This window comes from Mustela lutreola, chromosome X, assembly GCF_030435805.1.
Source record: "Mustela lutreola isolate mMusLut2 chromosome X, mMusLut2.pri, whole genome shotgun sequence".
Classification (NCBI taxonomy): Eukaryota; Metazoa; Chordata; class Mammalia; order Carnivora; family Mustelidae; genus Mustela; species Mustela lutreola.
The window spans coordinates 78,314,908-78,332,644 of record NC_081308.1 but is presented as its reverse complement, the minus strand read 5'-3'; the positions used below and the strand labels follow the sequence as shown (position 1 = coordinate 78,332,644).

General features: G+C 39.3%; 1 protein-coding gene across 2 annotated transcripts in view; it reads right to left on the bottom strand.

Annotated features, from left to right (window-relative positions):
* Positions 1-17,737, bottom strand: part of PCDH11X (protocadherin 11 X-linked) — a 201,990-nt gene that overhangs the window by 125,236 nt on the left and 59,017 nt on the right. For both annotated transcript variants that reach the window (XM_059156563.1, XM_059156564.1), the window contains exon 2: positions 9,699-10,282. In XM_059156563.1, the coding sequence (XP_059012546.1) occupies positions 9,699-10,238 (540 nt within the window). In that variant the 5' untranslated portion in view covers positions 10,239-10,282. The remainder of the gene's footprint in view (positions 1-9,698; positions 10,283-17,737) is intronic.

Genomic DNA, 17,737 nt, shown 5'->3' with positions numbered 1-17,737 from the left:
AAAATATCCTGAGGAATTCTCATTGTGGCATGACTTTACTTGAAACATAGGGAAAAGGGAAGATTTTGCTTTTAGGTATTTTTTTTAGGTGGCAACCAAAATTGGAAACTTTCAATGAATCTTTTTTATTTCTTTAGAAAGTGTCGGAGGCAGGCCCCTGGCCAGGGCAGCCTCCGGCATTAAAAGATGGCGCCTGGCTAGTTGCCAGGTTAGGATTGCCTCGTGAGACTAAGCGGAACGCCCAAAGAGGAAGTAAACAGCATTGGTTACTAGCCAAGTTGTTCGTTTAGGTGCACAGCCTGATTCACTCCCTCCTGTACCCTGCTCGCTGATTGGTCATGTAAGCGTATATAAGTGTGTAGACTTGCGGAAATAAAGAGAGAGAAGATGCATCCGAACTGGGGCGTATTGTCGTCCTTGCGGGTCAAGGGCGATAAATGGCGCTGGCACCCAGGAACTAAATAAAGGAATCTTGCAAGGTAATCCGCAGGAAAAAGGGGAGTAAAGGTCCTCAGGTAAGCGGGGACATTAGCCACGTTCAAAAGTGGGAATTCCGCGGTAAAGCGGGGAGTAAAGGCCACGTTCAAAAGTGGGAATTCCACAGTAAAGCGGGGAGTAAAAACAGAAAAACCTTGCAAGGGAGAAGTCCGCAGGTAAGCGGGGTAAAACCACAACAAAGGTGGTGGGAAACTTGTACACGACCGCAACAAGAAGCAGGGCGGCCATAGAGCCGGGATTTTCTTATTGAAACCGCAGGTAAGCGGGGAAGGGACCACGATCAAAGTGGTGGAAATGTTGTACAAGTCCGCAATAAGAAGCGGGGCGGCCTTAGAGCCGGAATTTAGCGGCGAGTCTTTAACGTCTGCGTCTGTTGTCTGTGTGTTCATAATGGGATCTGAAGTATCTAAAGTGCAGTTGGAAGGGTCTTTAGAAGACCTGCTGAAAGCTAATGGAACTCCACTAAAAGCAAAAACTGCTCGGGCCTTCTTGAATACAGTGGAAAAGGCGGCTCCATTGTTCCTAGATGAAGGCTTGCTAAACATACCTCAATGGGACCACTTAGGGGAGGATTTGAAGAAACAGGACAATAAAATGCCTTTGCCACCTGGGACCCTGGCAATATGGACCTTAGTCCGGGGATGCCTGGTGGGGCCTAAACCCAAATGTGAATCAGCTCTACAAGAGGGAGCAGAGGCATTGGAGGAAGTGAAAGAGGAGCGGTCTTCTCGTGCCTCAGAGGGGGGTAGTTCTAGTGAAGAGGAAGAAGAAATGTCAGGGGAGGAGTTAGACCGTAAAATGCACTCCAAGTTTGAACAGTTGAAACTGTCAACTCCAGTGACGCCTAGTGCCCCTCCGCCGTATAATCCTATGGTGTGCCAAGGAGCTTGTAGCTGCTGCACCACATGTGGTAGTGGCAGGGTTTCGAGCTGGAGAGATCATGACCTGGCCTCTGCCTTTCCGGTTTTAGAGGACCAAAACAACCAGCGGTATCATCAGCCTCTTGATTTTAAACTAGTTAAGCAATTAAAGGAAGCAGTCATGCAGTATGGCCCTCAGGCAGCCTTTACGGTATCTTTGTTGGAGACCATAGCGGGAATGAACTTAGTCCCTGAAGACTGGGGTAACCTAGCCCGTGCAACCTTGTCAGGAGGGCAATATCTAGTATGGAAAACAGCCTGGCAAGAATACTCACAGGACACTGCCCGCCGTAATGCAGCGGCTGGAAATCCTCAGTGGGACCTAGAGATGTTAATGGGAATAGGACCGTACATGGGAAAGCAGGCCCAAATACAATACAACCCTGCGGTGTATCTGCAAATAGCCGCGGCGGCCACTAAAGCATGGAAGACAATTCAAGGCAGTGGGATTTACAGGGTCAGCTGTCTAAGGTAATACAAGGACCAAATGAAGCATATGCTGATTTTGTAGCGATGCTGATGCAAACAGCTGGTCGAATATTTGGGAGGTAGAGACAGCCATGCCATTGATAAAACAGCTGGCTTATGAGCAAGCTAATAAATGGTGTAAAGAAGCCATCAGACCTTGGAAAAGCAAAGACTTGAGTACATACATTAAAGTTTGCAGGGATATCAACGACAGTGTTATTCAAGGGCAGGTTATGGCTGCAGCTATCACTCAAGGTTTACAAGGATTACAGGGAGCTCAACAATAGAAACATAGGGGTACTCCTGGAGTTTGCTATTACTGCAAGAAGCCAGGACACCTGTAGGAGCTATAGTTACCAAAGAGAGTTGGACCTTCCTATTTCAAAGCTCCTCCCCAAGAAACCGAGCTGCTCACAGTGATAAAAGCATTTCAAATGTTTTCATTAAGAACCCTTCAACCTTTTATCAGATAGTAGATATGTGGTGCAAGCTGTCTCTATCATTGAAAGTGTGGGTTCTATTAATGCCAGGTCTACTATCTCTGAGGCATTACAAGAAATCCAAACATTAGTTTGGGACAGAAAGTCTCCATTTTATATTGGCCACATATGAGCTCATATAACCTTACCAGGCCCCCTGACAAAAGGTAATCGGTTAGCAGACTCCTTAACCAGAGGAGAATTTGTCTTTGCCATTGAGGACCTGGTGCAACAGGCGAGACATTATCATAAGCTGTTCCATGTGAATGCTTTAACTCTTCGCCTCAAATTTAACATAACAAAAGCACAGGCACGGGACATAGTAGTCTCCTGCAGAAATTGCGTGATCTTACTACCTGCACCGTCCTTGGGGGTTAATCCTAAGGGTTTGTTACCTAATCATATATGGCATATGGATGTCACACATGTTTCAGAATTTGGAAAGTTAAGATATGTTCATGTCTCTGTAGATACCTGCTTTGGAATAATTTTCACCTCAGTGCATACGGGGGAAAAATCCAGAGATGTTATCGCCGATTGCCTACAGGCTTTCGCGGCATGGGGAAAGCCACGCCAATTAAAGACAGATAATGGTCCAGGCTACACCTCACAACCCTTTAAAGCCTTCCTACAACAACTTGACATTTACTTGATACATGGAATACCCTATAACCCACAAGGACAGGGTGTTGTGGAGCGCGCGCATCTTACAATTAAAAATGTGCTTTATAAACAAAAAGGGGGAATAGGGGACACCTTCAGGTCCCCTAAAGATAAGCTCAACACCATTCTCTTTATTTTGAAATTTTTAATGTTGGACAAAACAGGTAAATCAGCTGCAGACAGACATGCAAGTGATGCTGCTGCTTCCTTTAAGCCTTTAGTACTTTGGAAGGACATCCTCACAGGAAAGTGGAATGGACCAGATCCAGTGTTAGTATGGAGTAGGGGGTCTGTATGTGTTTTTCCACAGGAAAAGGAGGCTCCAATTTGGATCCCAGAGAGGCTGGTGCGTGCAGCCTTGCCTCCAAACACCAGTCATGATGCTGAAGATGCTGATGATAACTCGGGATGCTACACCTCCTGCGGCAGACTCAAGCCAGAGAGCTGTGAGCAGCATGGCTATATCCTTTACCAGTGACTGACTCTTCTCTCATATTCCCTCCTCTCCCTTTGATGCATGGCAGGTCTGTAACTTGCTAGGAGCATGTACTGATATCTCAGCAGTATCCATGTTAAATGGTGGCAAATTCCTCAACTGTTCTTATAAACAAAATGACTCTAGTATCTTTGAGACAACAGTTAATGTGTCTTGTCCCAATAATATTACTTATCAGCCCACTCCCATATGCGTCTGGCCCCCATTCCTTTTCCTCGTAACAAATGCTAGCGAGCTGAATGATACGTTGAATTGCACTAAGAATTGCTATCTTTCCCAGTGCTGGAATGTCACGGCCTTCAAGCTGGCTGTGATTATGCGTATCCCTGCCCATGTTCCTATCCCAGTTTCCATTCCAGAGGACAAGTTACCGGTGGTGCTATCCAGAAAGAAGAGAGATTTTGGCATCACAGCTGCCGTTGTGACATCATTGGCTATATCTACAGCAGCTGCCACGGCAGCAGCAGTCTCGCTTGCTGCAACTATACCCACTGCGGAAGCTGTAAACACCTTGCAGAAGGAACGGCGGCTGCCCTTCAAACACAGACTCAGATCAATGCACATCTGCAAGCAGGAATCCTAATAGTCAACCAGAGAGTGGATTTGGTTCAAGAACAAGTGGACATATGGGGGGCCCTATTGGGACTGGGATGTATAGTACCCTTCCCGGCAATTTGTGTAACTCCCATAGCCTATACTAATATGAGTGACTTACAGAATGTCTCCCGACAGCTCTCCCAATACTTGCGGGGGAATTAGTCCGCAGAATTCCAAAACTATACTCAGCACCTGGTACTAGGAATAACAAGGATAAATAACACCAGAGTTGAGCTTGCAACCCTCCCAGAGATAATCAAAACATTGCAAGATGTGTTAACCTTTACAAAACAATGGGCTAGCATAATTGGTCTGATGATAATCCTCATAGTGGGCTTGATTCTGCTAGTAAGGAAACTGCAAATTTGGAGGCAACAGCAACATAGGCAACAGCAAGCCATGGTGCAGGCCTTGAGAGCCATTGAGGCTGTGACATCCCCCCAAGTGTGGCTAAGTATGCTGGATTGGTAGTCAACAACGGGTAAGATTGGTGGGAGATATATACCAACCTAAGACAGGACGCAGATCATTGATATCTGCTATCTGATGACGGGTAAGGATATTCCCCGCCACTGACAACCTAAGACAGGCATGATCCCTGCCATAAAAGAAAAAAGGGGGAGATGTTGGAGGCAGGACCCTGGCCAGGGCGGCCTCCGGCATTAAAAGATGGCGCCTGGCTAGTTGCCAGGTTAGGATTGCCTCGTGAGACTAAGCGGAACGCCCAAAGAGGAAGTAAACAGCATTGGTTGCTAGCCAAGTTGTTCGTTTAGGTGCACAGCCTGATTCACTCCCTCCTGTACCCTGCTCACTGATTGGTCATGTAAGCGTATATAAGTGTGTAGACTTGCAGAAATAAAGAGAGAGAAGATGCATCCATCCAAACTGGGGCGTATTGTCGTCCTTGCAGGTCGAGGGTGATAAGAAAGTATCCTAATCTTGGGGCACCTGGGTGGCTTAGTTGGTTAAACATTTAACTCTTAAACTATGCTCAGATTGTGATCTCAGGGTCATGAGATGAAGCCCCATGTGGACTCCATGCCCAGCATGGAGCCTGCTTAAGATTCTCCCTCCCTCTCCTTCTGCCCCTTCCCCTCCCTCCACCTGTTTGTGCACTGGTGCTCTCTTTCTCTCTCTCAAAAAAAAAAAATCCTAATCTCTTAAAATTAACCTTGCCAAAGTCACATAGATAAGTTTTAACATAATTTTCTTTGTCCTAAGCAGAATCAATCAGTAATCACTTCATCCTTTCATTTCTCACTTTCTCCTTTTTCTTCGTTGTCTCTTTTCCTTCTTCCTTCCTCTTATCATGAACTTGTGATCCCCATCCTCAAGGTTACCTATCTATTTGTCAATTAAATCTAAGAGTCAAAAGACCTTATTCTGGTCCTTAACTTTATTGCCTACTAGTCTTATGATCATAAGCAAAATAAATTATTACTCTGAAATGCATTTTCAAACTATTCAAAATATGGAATAGTAATGCTTCCCTTGTTTATGACAAAGCATATGTAATATCACTAAAAAGCAAAATTAAGTTAAAATATTTATATGTTAAATTTTGAAGATAAATATTCTAAGTTTTATGTTACCTAATATCATATACATTTTTTAAATATTTTGTTTATTTATTTGACAGATCACAAGGAGGGAGAGCAACAGGCAGAGAGAGGGGGAAGCAGGCTCCCTGGTGAGTTGAGAGCCTGATGTGGGACTTAATCCCAGGACCCATGACCTGATCCAAAAGCAGAGGCTTAACCCACTGAGCCACCCAGGCACCCCCAATTATACACATTTTTGATATATTTAATACATCTTTTCCACCACTGCCTTTATTTTTAGTTAACTAATATAGAATTGTCAGTCACAAGACCCCTTCTTGTGTAAATTGACCTATTTTTCCCTAAAATTTGTCCCTATATCTCCCCTTTCTTCTTCTTTTCCTTTGCTATCTGAATTTTACAGATACATTTTATATCTCCCTAGTTAGAATAAACTGTGATTTTGCTAGTCGTTTCTATTCAACAAAATAGAACAAATTAATATTAATTAATTTTCATCCTATTCTACAGGACAGAGGTTATTATTATGATTGGCCTACTTGTAACATTCATTGAAATTTATGGATAAATCATAACAGGTTTCTTTTCTTTTATAACTTAATTTTCCCATCCTTTCAGCATAGATACCACTTTCATGACAAGACCTTTCTGTAAATCAAAGTATACTCAGTTAATGTCATCCCTGTCATAGCCCTCTGCATGCCTGAGGCTATGTTTTATGTTCCATATTCACTATTTCTTGTCATACTCATTATATTTCTTTTTTATTCAGCATAACAGTATTCATTATTTTTGCACCACACCCAGTGCTCCATGCAATCTGTGCCCTCTATAATACCCACCACCTGGTAACCTGACCTCCCACCCCCGACCCCTTCAAAACCCTCAGATTGTTTTTCAGAGACCATAGTCTCTCATGATTCACCTCCCCTTCCAATTTACCCCAACTCCCTTCTCCTTTCTCCCCATGTCCTCCATGCTATTTGTTATGCTCCACAAATAAGTGAAACTGTATGATAATTGACTCTCTCTGCTTGACTTATTTCACTCAGCATAATCTCTTCCAGTCCCGTCCATGTTGCTACAAAAGTTGGGTATTCGTCCTTTCTGATGGAGGCATACTACTCCATAGTGTATATGGACCACATCTTCCTTATCCATTCATCCATTGAAGGGCATCTTGGTTCTTTCCACAGACACTTCTCCAATGAAGACATACAAATGGCTATCAGACACATAAAAAAATGTTCATCATCACTAGCCATCACGGAGATTCAAATTAAAACTACATTGAGATATCACCTTACACCAGTTAGAATGGGCAAAATTAGCAAGACAGGAAACAACGTGTGTTGGAGGGGATGTGGAGAAAGGGGAACCCTCTTACACTGTTGGTGAGAATGCAAGTTGGTGCAGCCTCTTTGGAGAACAGTGTGGAGATTCCTCAAGAAATTAAAAATAGAACTTCCCTATGACCCTGCCATTGCACTACTGGGTATTTACCCCAAAGATACAGATGTCGTGAAAAGAAGGGCCATCTGTACCCCAATGTTTATAGCAGCAATGGCCACAGTCGCCAAACTGTGGAAAGAACCATACTCATTTTTTTTTTTTTTTTTTGTTTTTGTTTTTTTTTTTTTGATTACATACTCATTATTTTTAACAAACAGGACAGTTATTTATCCATGGAGCCATACAAATGCTTCAGTACTTTAAGTAGATCATGTAGCTCACTTTTGCCTTTTCACACACTCTAAAACAATGAAATTTTAGAGCATGTCTATCTCTAAGACTCATAATAAACTGTAGTGAGTGTGTAAACTTTATATTATTTGGTGATAATATTTCAAAGAAAATAAAATGAAAGCAGATTTTAACACAGCTAAAATTATGTCAATAGGTTTATTTGTTTTATTTAAATTTCTTAAGCTGATTTCAAGACAAATCAGAAATGTAAATTTGTTATGCTATCCTGAGGGAGCTATGACAAAATTATTCTTAGAAATAATTTCTTTGGAATAATAGAAACCTGCATTTCAAAACAATACATTTGTATAGAAGGTTGGTAGAGACACTGTACTTATTTTTAAATACAGATTTATTTATTTTTAAATACTGATTTAAATTTGGTAACATCCCATTTTGATTTCATCTGTTATTTTTTAGATTCCAAATAAACTTTTACTTTGTTTTGACTCTGCTAGCTAATACGATAGCCACTAACCACTTGTGGTGATTAAAATTAAGATTAAATAAAATTAAAAATTTAGTTACTTGGTAGCACTAACCCCATCTTATGTACTCAAGAACCACATATAGCCAATAGCTACAATATTGGTTATTCACAGATTATAGAATTTATGTCATTGCAGAAAGTTACATTGTACAGTGTTGTTTTAGAGATAGTATGTACTCTGCTATACAATTTACAATTTAAAGTGATAAATCTCACATATCTAAAAAAATAGTTAAATGTTTTGAAGCATCTCTAAATAGTATCAGCAGGTCTACCTACTTTCTACTTGGTGCTTATTCTCCTAATTCTGCCTTTGTGACATATATATCAACACCCTCATATTAAGGTTGAAGAAACTGAAATTCAGAAAAATTAAGCTGGAGGTGACATATCTAGTCAACAATAAGCACAAAATTGTGATCCATATCTTTCTGAATCCTGCATATTTTCCTATTTCATCAAATAAGATACCATTGTAGGGATTTTACCTAAAAAACCCTCATTTATAAATTGTCTATCCCTTCTCTTTCTGTTTTTATTTCTTATAGTCACACACTAGTGTGTATTTCACTTGAATTTGCTCAAAAAATACATGACCTTCTATTCCTGAATGTATTTATAACTAAATATGTCTTTACAACATATCAACATCAGCTGAGTAGTTTTCCAATATTATACATCTTCCAGGCCAAAACCTTCAGATTATATACATCAAAATATGTATGTGTTCTTAGTATATTTTGTAACATTGGCTGTTAGGTTCTTCAATAATCTGGTAGTGAATAGTCAGGAAATGTTTATAGAACATCAAAAACCCTTAACTAATCTATATTAAGTCTGAATATTTGCTCATGCACACATTTTCCAAGGTCACTCAAGTGCATGGAATGATTTCATATATCCAAATCTGAGTTCCTACTATCCTATATATTATATAGGTGATTAAAAGGAATTATCCATTCACTTGATAAACAAGATGCCTCTGCACACATTTCAAATAAAATTATTCCACCTATTCTTCCTTCTGCCATCTCTATCCCAAGACCCAAATCAGACCAAAACACATTCTTCAGATAAACTGAATTTTTTTGGCTAAAGGTCTTACATACCCTTTATAGCAAATTGGTGTTCTGTGTCTTCAAAGAATTAGAACAAAATGAAAATATATAACATTAATAGCACATTGACTAAAATTAAATCTCATTCTAGTGACTCAAGAGATGCTTAAAGATATTTCCTTGAATTGAAATTACTATGAAAAATATTAATTATTCTATATATGTGAAGAAACATTAGTAATAAAAAAGTTGTATTCACCACTCAAATTTCTTTGGTACTTTTTTTCAAACGGCAAGAGAAAACTTCCTATCTATAATGATCACTGAGTAAATCTGATAAATTTGTGTATTCATTCTTAATGTTTAAATTTGTTTGTTTATGCCCACCTTGTGGTAGAGTCATGACTAGAAAAATTAAAAGTGAGTTATTGGGTGGGTTATTTATTGTAAGTAGCAGGGCTGAGCTCCTTATCTGACCCCTATAATAGATTGTTAAGGGAAACATAAGCAAATTCTTGAAAATAAATATAAATAAAATAAAAATTCATAAGCTTCATAAATCACAAAAAATGCATTGATGAGCCTGCCCCATTATGCTTAAACATAAAAAAAATAGGGTGATGGCTTGCTTAAAATTTGAAGTATGCAAAGATCCTTTTTTTATTTTTTTTTTGGTTTTTTAAAAATGAATTATCTTGAACAAAGTGTTTTTAATACGTACCTTAATTAACTGGTAGTTTTGAACTCCATTTATTCCTATGTCAGGATCAATGGCTGCCGGGAGAGCATATCGAGAGTTTATAGCCGAGTTCTCTGGAATTGATATGTTGATAACTGTTGCTGGGAATAATGGTGCATTATCATTTATGTCTTCTATCAGAAAACGTATCTTAACCAGTCTAAATATTTCATCTGGCAAAACGGCAACTTCCACTTCATAAAAGCAACGGGTTTCCACCACAATACCAGAACACAATTTCTCACGATCAATGCGAGTTCCAGCAGTAAAGATCTCACCAGTACCTTCTTCAATTCGAATCAGAGGTGCATCACCAGTCTTGTACACTAGCTTAAACTGCATAGGGGATGTTAAGGTCTTGTCTGGAACCAGTGACAAGTTGAGGTCTTTCAGCAAGTCGCCTATCAGAACGTTTTCTGGTATTTCTTCTCGGACAGTGTAGTTTTTCTCCTGGGCGCCAGACTGAAATACGACACATGCTAAAAGAACTGCAAATATATACGTCCCAGACAACAAGTCCATTCCAGGCACAATTGTGATGGTTCTCTGTATCAAGCCACAGAAAACTGTCAAAGAAGAGAGAGAGAGAGGAAGATGAAGAAGAAATTATTAAAGCCAAACAAGCACTAAATGTATATTAACTAGGGGCGCCTGGGTGACTCAGTGGGTTAAGCCTCTGCCTTCCACTCAGGTCATGATCTCGGGGTCCTGGGATCAAGCCCAACATCCGGCTCTCTGCTTGGCGGGGAGCCTGCTTCCCTTCTTCTCTCTCTGCTTGCCTCTCTGCCTACTTGTGATCTCTCTCTGTCTAATAAATAAATAAAATATTAAAAAAGGAGAAGAAGAAAAAAAATGTGTGCTAACTAAATGCACACTTTTAAAATCATTAAAGTAAAATATTAGCAAAATTTGCTCTTAAATAATATGCATTTTTCATTAAGATAAAAGTAAATTATACAACATAACTAATTAAAAGACTCAGTATTTGTAAAAGTGGTCACCATTGATAAAATATATAAAAGAGCCAGAGATCAGCTAGATAGATTATCTAAAGATTGCAAACACCTGAAAATCCATCGGCAGATCGAAGAGAAGAAGAAGAGCAATTCTGGAAACAGAAAAACAACCACTTTCTGAAAGAAGATCAACAAGAAATCCAGCCGAGACCAAGTTCACCTACGAAGGAGTGCGGTTTCAATACCAAGGAGAGCAGCAGAATTCCAGACGAGGAGAAAGCAAAGCACGGAACTCATGGCTTTTTCCCTGTGATTTTTTTTTAGTCTTGCAGTTAATTTAATTTTTTTCTTTTTCATTTATTGTTTTTTTTTTTCTCGCCTTTGGGTAAAATTTTTTTTAACTTTTACCTTTTTCTTTTTTAACATGTTTAACTAGTTTATCTAATATATATATATATTTTTTTCTTTTTTATATTTTTCTTATTTGTTTTCTTTTTCATTCTTTTTTCTTTTTTTTTTCTTTTCTTCCTTCCTTTTTGAACCTTTTTATCCCCTTTCCCCCCCTCACGATTTTGAATCTCTTCTAATTTGGTTAAAGCATATTTTCCTGGGGTTGTTGCCACCCTTTTAGTATTTTACTTGCTCCTTCTATATACTCTTATCTGGACAAAATGACAAGATGGAAAAATTCAATGCAAAAAAAAGAACAAGAGGCAGTACCGAAGGCTAGGGACCTAATCAATACAGATATTGGTAATATGTCAGATCTAGAGTTCAAAATGACAATTCTCAAGGTTCTAGCCGGGCTCGAAAAAGGCATGGAAGATATTAGAGAAAACCTCTCAAGAGATATAAAAGCCCTTTCTGGAGAAATAAAAGAACTAAAATTTAACCAAGCTGAAATCAAAAAAGCTATTAATGAGGTGCAATAAAAAATGGAGGCTCTCACTGCTAGGATAAATGAGGCAGAAGAAAGAATTAGTGATATAGAAGACCAAATGACAGAGAATAAAGAAGCTGAGCAAAAGAGGGACAAACAGCTACTGGACCACGAGGGGAGAATTCGAGAGATAAGTGACACCATAAGACGAAACAACATTAGAATAATTGGGATTCCAGAAGAAGAAGAAAGAGAGAGGGGAGCAAAGGTATACTGGAGAGAATTATTGGGGAGAATTTCCCCAATATGGCAAAGGGAACGAGCATCAAAATTCAGGAGGTTCAGAGAACGCCCCTCAAATTCAATAAAAATAGGCTCACAACCCGTCACCTAATAGTAAAATTTACAAGTCTCAGTGACAAAGAGAAAATCCTGAAAGCAGCCCAGGAAAAGAAGTCTGTAACATACAATGGTAAAAATATTAGATTGGCAGCAGACTTATCCACAGAGACCTGGCAGGCCAGAAAGAGCTGGCATGATATTTTCGGAGCACTAAACGAGAAAAACATGCAGCCAAGAATACTATATCCAGCTAGGCTATCATTGAAAATAGAAGGAGAGATTAAAAGCTTCCAGGACAAACAAAAACTGAAAGAATTTGCAAACACCAAACCGGCTCTACAGGAAATCTTGAAAGGGGTCCTCTAAGCAAAGAGAGAGCCTCCAAGTGGTAGATCAGAAAGGAACAGAGACCATATACAGTAACAGTCACCTTACAGGCAATACAATGGCACTAATTTCATATCTCTCAATAGTTACCCTAAATGTTAATGGGCTAAATGCCCCAATTAAAAGACACAGGGTATCAGAATGGATAAAAAAACAAAACCCATCTATATGTTGCCTCCAAGAAACTCATTTTAAGCCCGAAGACACCTCCAGATTTAAAGTGAGGGGGTGGAAAAGAATTTACCATGCTAAAGGACATCAGAAGAAAGCAGGAGTGGCAATCCTTTTATCAGATCAATTAGATTTTAAGCCAAAGACTATAATAAGAGATGAGAAGGACATTATATCATACTCAAAGGGTCTGACCAACAAGAAGATTTAACAATTTTAAATATCTATGCCCCCAACATGGGAGCAGCCAACTATATAAACCAATTAATAACAAAATCAAAGAAACACATAAACAATAATATAATAATAGTAGGGGACTTTAACACTCCCCTCACTGAAGTGGACAGATCATCCAAGCAAAAGATCAGCAAGGAAATAAAGGCCTTAAACGACACACTGGACCAGATGGACATCACAGATATATTCAGAACATTTCATCCCAAAGCAACAGAATACACATTCTTCTCTAGTGCACATGGAACATTCTCCAGAATAGATCACATCCTCGGTCCTAAATCAGGACTCAACCGGTATCAAAAGATTGGGATCATTCCGTGCATATTTTCAGACCACAATGCTCTAAAGCTAGAAGTCAACCACAAAAGGGAGTTTGAAAAGAACCCAAATACATGGAGACTAAACAGCATCCTTCTAAAGAATGAATGGGTCAACCGGGAAATTAAGAAGAATTGAAAAAAATCAGGGAAACAAAATGATAATGAAAATACAACGGTTCAAAATCTGTGGGTCACAACAAAGGCAGTCCTGAGAGGAAAATATATAGCGGTACAAGCCTTTCTCAAGAAACAAGAAAGGTCTCAGGTACACAACCTAACCCTACACCTAAAGGAGCTGGAGAAAGAACAAGAAAGAAACCCTAAGCCCAGCAGGAGAAGAGAAATCATAAAGATCAGAGCAGAAATCAATGAAATAGAAACCAAAAAAACAATAGAACAAGTCAACGAAACTAGGAGCTGGTTCTTTGAAAGAATTAATAAAATTGATAAACCCCTGGCCCGACTTATCAAAAAGAAAATAGAAAGGACCCAAATAAATAAAATCATGAATGAAAGAGGAGAGATCACAACTAACACCAAAGAAATACAAACTATTATAAGAACATACTATGAGCAACTCTACGCCAATAAATTTGACAATCTGGAAGAAATGGATGCATTCCTAGAAACATATAAACTACCACAACTGAACCAGGAAGAAATAGAAAGCCTGAACAGACCCATAACCAGTAAGGAGATTGAAAATCATTAAAAATCTCCAAACAAACAAAAGCCCAGGGCCAGACGGCTTCCCGGGGGAATTCTACCAAACATTTAAAGAAGAACTAATTCCTATTCTCCTGAAACTGTTCCAAAAAATAGAAATGGAAGGAAAACTTCCAAACTCATTTTATGAGGCCAGCATCACCTTGATACCAAAACCAGACAAGGATCCCAACAAAAAAGACAGCTATAGACCAATATCCTTGATGAACACAGATGCGAAAATACACAACAAAATACTAGCCAATAGGATTCAACAGTACATTATTAGGATTATTCACCATGACCAAGTGGGATTTGTTCCAGGGCTGCAAGGTAGGTTCAACATCCGCAAATCAGTCAATGTGATACAACAGATCAATAAAGGAAAGAACAAGAACCATAGGATACTCTCAATAGATGCTGAAAAAGCATTTGACAAAGTACAGCATCCCTTCCTGATCAAAACTCTTCAACGTGTAGGGATAGAGGGCACATACCTCAATATCATCAAACCCATCTATGAAAAACCCACCGCAAATATCATTCTCAATGGAGAAAAACTGAAAGCTTTTCCGCTAAGGTCAGGAACACGGCAGGAATGTCCATTATCACCACTGCTATTCAACATAGTACTAGAGGTCCTAGCCTCAGCAATCAGACAACAAAAGGAAATTAAAGGCATCCAAATCGGCAAAGAAGAAGTCAAATTATCACTCTTTGCAGATGATATGATACTATATGTGGAAAACCCAAAAGACTCCACTCCAAAACGGCTAGAACTTATAGAGGAATTCAGTAAAGTGTCAGGATATAAAATCAATGCACAGAAATCAGTTGCATTTCTCTACACCAACAGCAAGATAGAAGAAAGAGAAATTAAGGAGTCAATCCCATTTACAATTGCACCCAAAATCATAAGATACCTAGGAATAAACCTAACCAAAGAGGCACAGAATCTATGCTCAGAAAACTCTAAAGTACTCATGAAAGAAATTGAGGAAGACACAAAGAAATGGAAAAATGTTCCATGCTCCTGGATTGGAAGAATAAATATTGTGAAAATGTCTATGCTACCTAAAGCAATCTACACATTTAATGCAATTCCTATCAAAGTACCATCCATCTTTTTCAAAGAAATGGAACAAATAATTCTAAAATTTATATGGAACCAGAAAAGACCTCGAATAGCCAAAGGGATATTGAAAAAGAAAGCCAACGTTGGTGGCATCACAATTCCGGACTTCAAGCTCTATTACAAAGCTGTCATCATCAAGACAGCATGGTACTGGCACAAAAACAGACACATAGATCAATGGAACAGAATAGAGAGCCCAGAAATAGACCCTCAACTCTACAGTCAACTAATCTTCGACAAAGCAGGAAAGAATGTCCAATGGAAAAAAGACAGCCTCTTCAATAAATGGTGCTGGGAAAACTGGACAGCCACATGCAGAAAAATGAAATTGGACCATTTCCTTACACCACACACAAAAATAGACTCAAAATGGATGAAGGACCTCAATGTGCAAAAGGAATCCACCAAAATCCTTGAGGAGAACACAGGCAGCAACCTCTTCGACCTCAGCCGCAGCAACATCTTCCTAGGAACAACGCCAAAGGCAAGGGAAGCAAGGGCAAAAATGAACTATTGGGATTTCATCAAGATCAAAAGCTTTTGCACAGCAAAGGAAACAGTTAACAAAATCAAAAGACAACTGACAGACTGGGAGAAGATATTTGCAAACAACATATCAGATAAAGACTAGTGTCCAGAATCTATAAAGAACTTAGCAAACTCAACACCCAAAGAACAAATAATCCAATCAAGAAATGGGCAGAGGACATGAACAGACATTTCTGCAAAGAAGACATCCAGATGGCCAACAGACACATGAAAAAGTGCTCCATATCACTCGGCATCAGGGAAATACAAATCAAAACCACAATGAGATATCACCTCACACCAGTCAGAATGGCTAAAATCAACAAGTCAGGAAATGACAGATGCTGGCGAGGATGCGGAGAAAGGGGAACCCTCCTACACTGTTGTGGGAATGCAAGCTGGTGCAGCCACTCTGGAAAACAGCATGGAGGTTCCTCAAAATGTTGAAAATAGAACTGCCCTATGACCCAGCAATTGCACTACTGGGTATTTACCCTAAAGATACAAACGTAGTGATCCAAAGGGGCATGTGCACCCGAATGTTTATAGCAGCAATGTCCACAATAGCCAAACTATGGAAAGAACCTAGATGTCCATCAACAGATGAATGGATCAAGAAGATGTGGTATATATACACAATGGAATACTATGCAGCCATCAAAAGAAATGAAATTTTGCCATTTGCGACAACATGGATGGAACTAGAGTGTATCATGCTTAGCGAAATAAGTCAAGCAGAAAGACAACTATCATATGATCTCCCTGATATGAGGAAGTGGTGATGCAACATGGGGGCTTAAGTGGGTAGGAGAAGAATCAATGAAACAAGATGGGATTGGGAGGGAAACAAACCATAAGTGACTCTTAATCTCACAAAACAAACTGAGGGTTGCTGGGGGGAGGGGGGTTGGGAGAAGGGGGTGGGATTATGGACATTGGGGAGGGTATGTGCTTTGGTGAGTGCTCTGAAGTGTGTAATCCTGGTGATTCACAGACCTGTACCCCTGGGGATAAAAATATATGTTTATAAAATAAAAAATTCTAATAAAATAAAATAAAAATAATAATAAACTATAAAAAAAAGGAAAAATTCAGAAACTGTCCCCTCTCCATCAGAGCTTTGGATATGGATATAAACAGCATGTTGGAAAGGGAATTCAGGGTAACAATTAATCAGGAAGTGGCTAGGTTGGAGAAAACCATTAATGACAACATGGAATTGATTACCACAAAAGTGAAAGCCACCAAGAAAGAAGTTAAAAATGCTATAAGTGATATCCAATCTAAATCTAAATTCTCTAACGCCTAGGGTAATTGAGGCATAAGATAGAATCAGTGATCTAGAGGACAAAATGATAAAGGATCAGGAGGAAGCCTGAAACAAACAGCTTAGAAGCCATGAAAAAATAATTAGGGAAATAAATGGCACCATGACATGTTCCAATGTAAGAATTATTGGGATTCCTGAGGGAGAGGAGAAAGAATATAGAGGATATAGTTGAAAAAATTCTCCATGACAATTTTCCCAATCTGGGGAATGGAACCAGGGTTCATGTCCTAGAGACAGAAAGGTCTCCCCCCAAGGTCATAGAATCTAGAAAGACCTTGAGACACCTGATTGTGAAACTGATGAATCATAATTTTAGACAGGAGCTCTTGAGAAAAGCTGGGAGAAGAGATTCCTTATGTACAGAGGAAGGTCTATCAGAATAGCATCAGACCAGTCCACAGAAACCTGACAAGACAAAGGCTGGCGAGACATATTCAGGGCACTAAATGAGAAGAACATGGAGATAAGAATACTTTATCCAGCAAGGCTGACATTCAAAATGGATGGAGAGATAAAGAGCTTCCAAGACTGGAAGGTTTAAGAGTATGTGACCACCACGCTGGCACAACAAGAAATATTAAGGAAGCTCCTATAAAATAAGAAAGAACCCATGAGTATCATAGAATAGAAATTAACAGAGACAATCTATAGAAACAAGTGCTTCATGATGTCAATAAAAACGTATCTTTCAATAATCACTCTCAACATGGATGGCCTAAATCCTCCCATAAATGGAACAGGGTTGCAGGTTGGATAAAATGACAGGATCTGTCCATATGCTGTCTATAAGAGACCAATTTGGAACCTAAAGATACATCCAGACTGAGAGTAAAGGGATGGAGAAGCATCTATCATGCCAGTGGGCCTCAAAAGAAAGCTGGGGTAGTGATTCTCATATCAGATAAATTATATTTTAAACTAAAGACAGTAGACAGAGATAAAGAAGGACACCACATTATTTTAAAGAGTCTATCCACCAAGAAGATCTAACTATTGTAAATATTTATGCCTTCAACATGGGAGCAGCCAT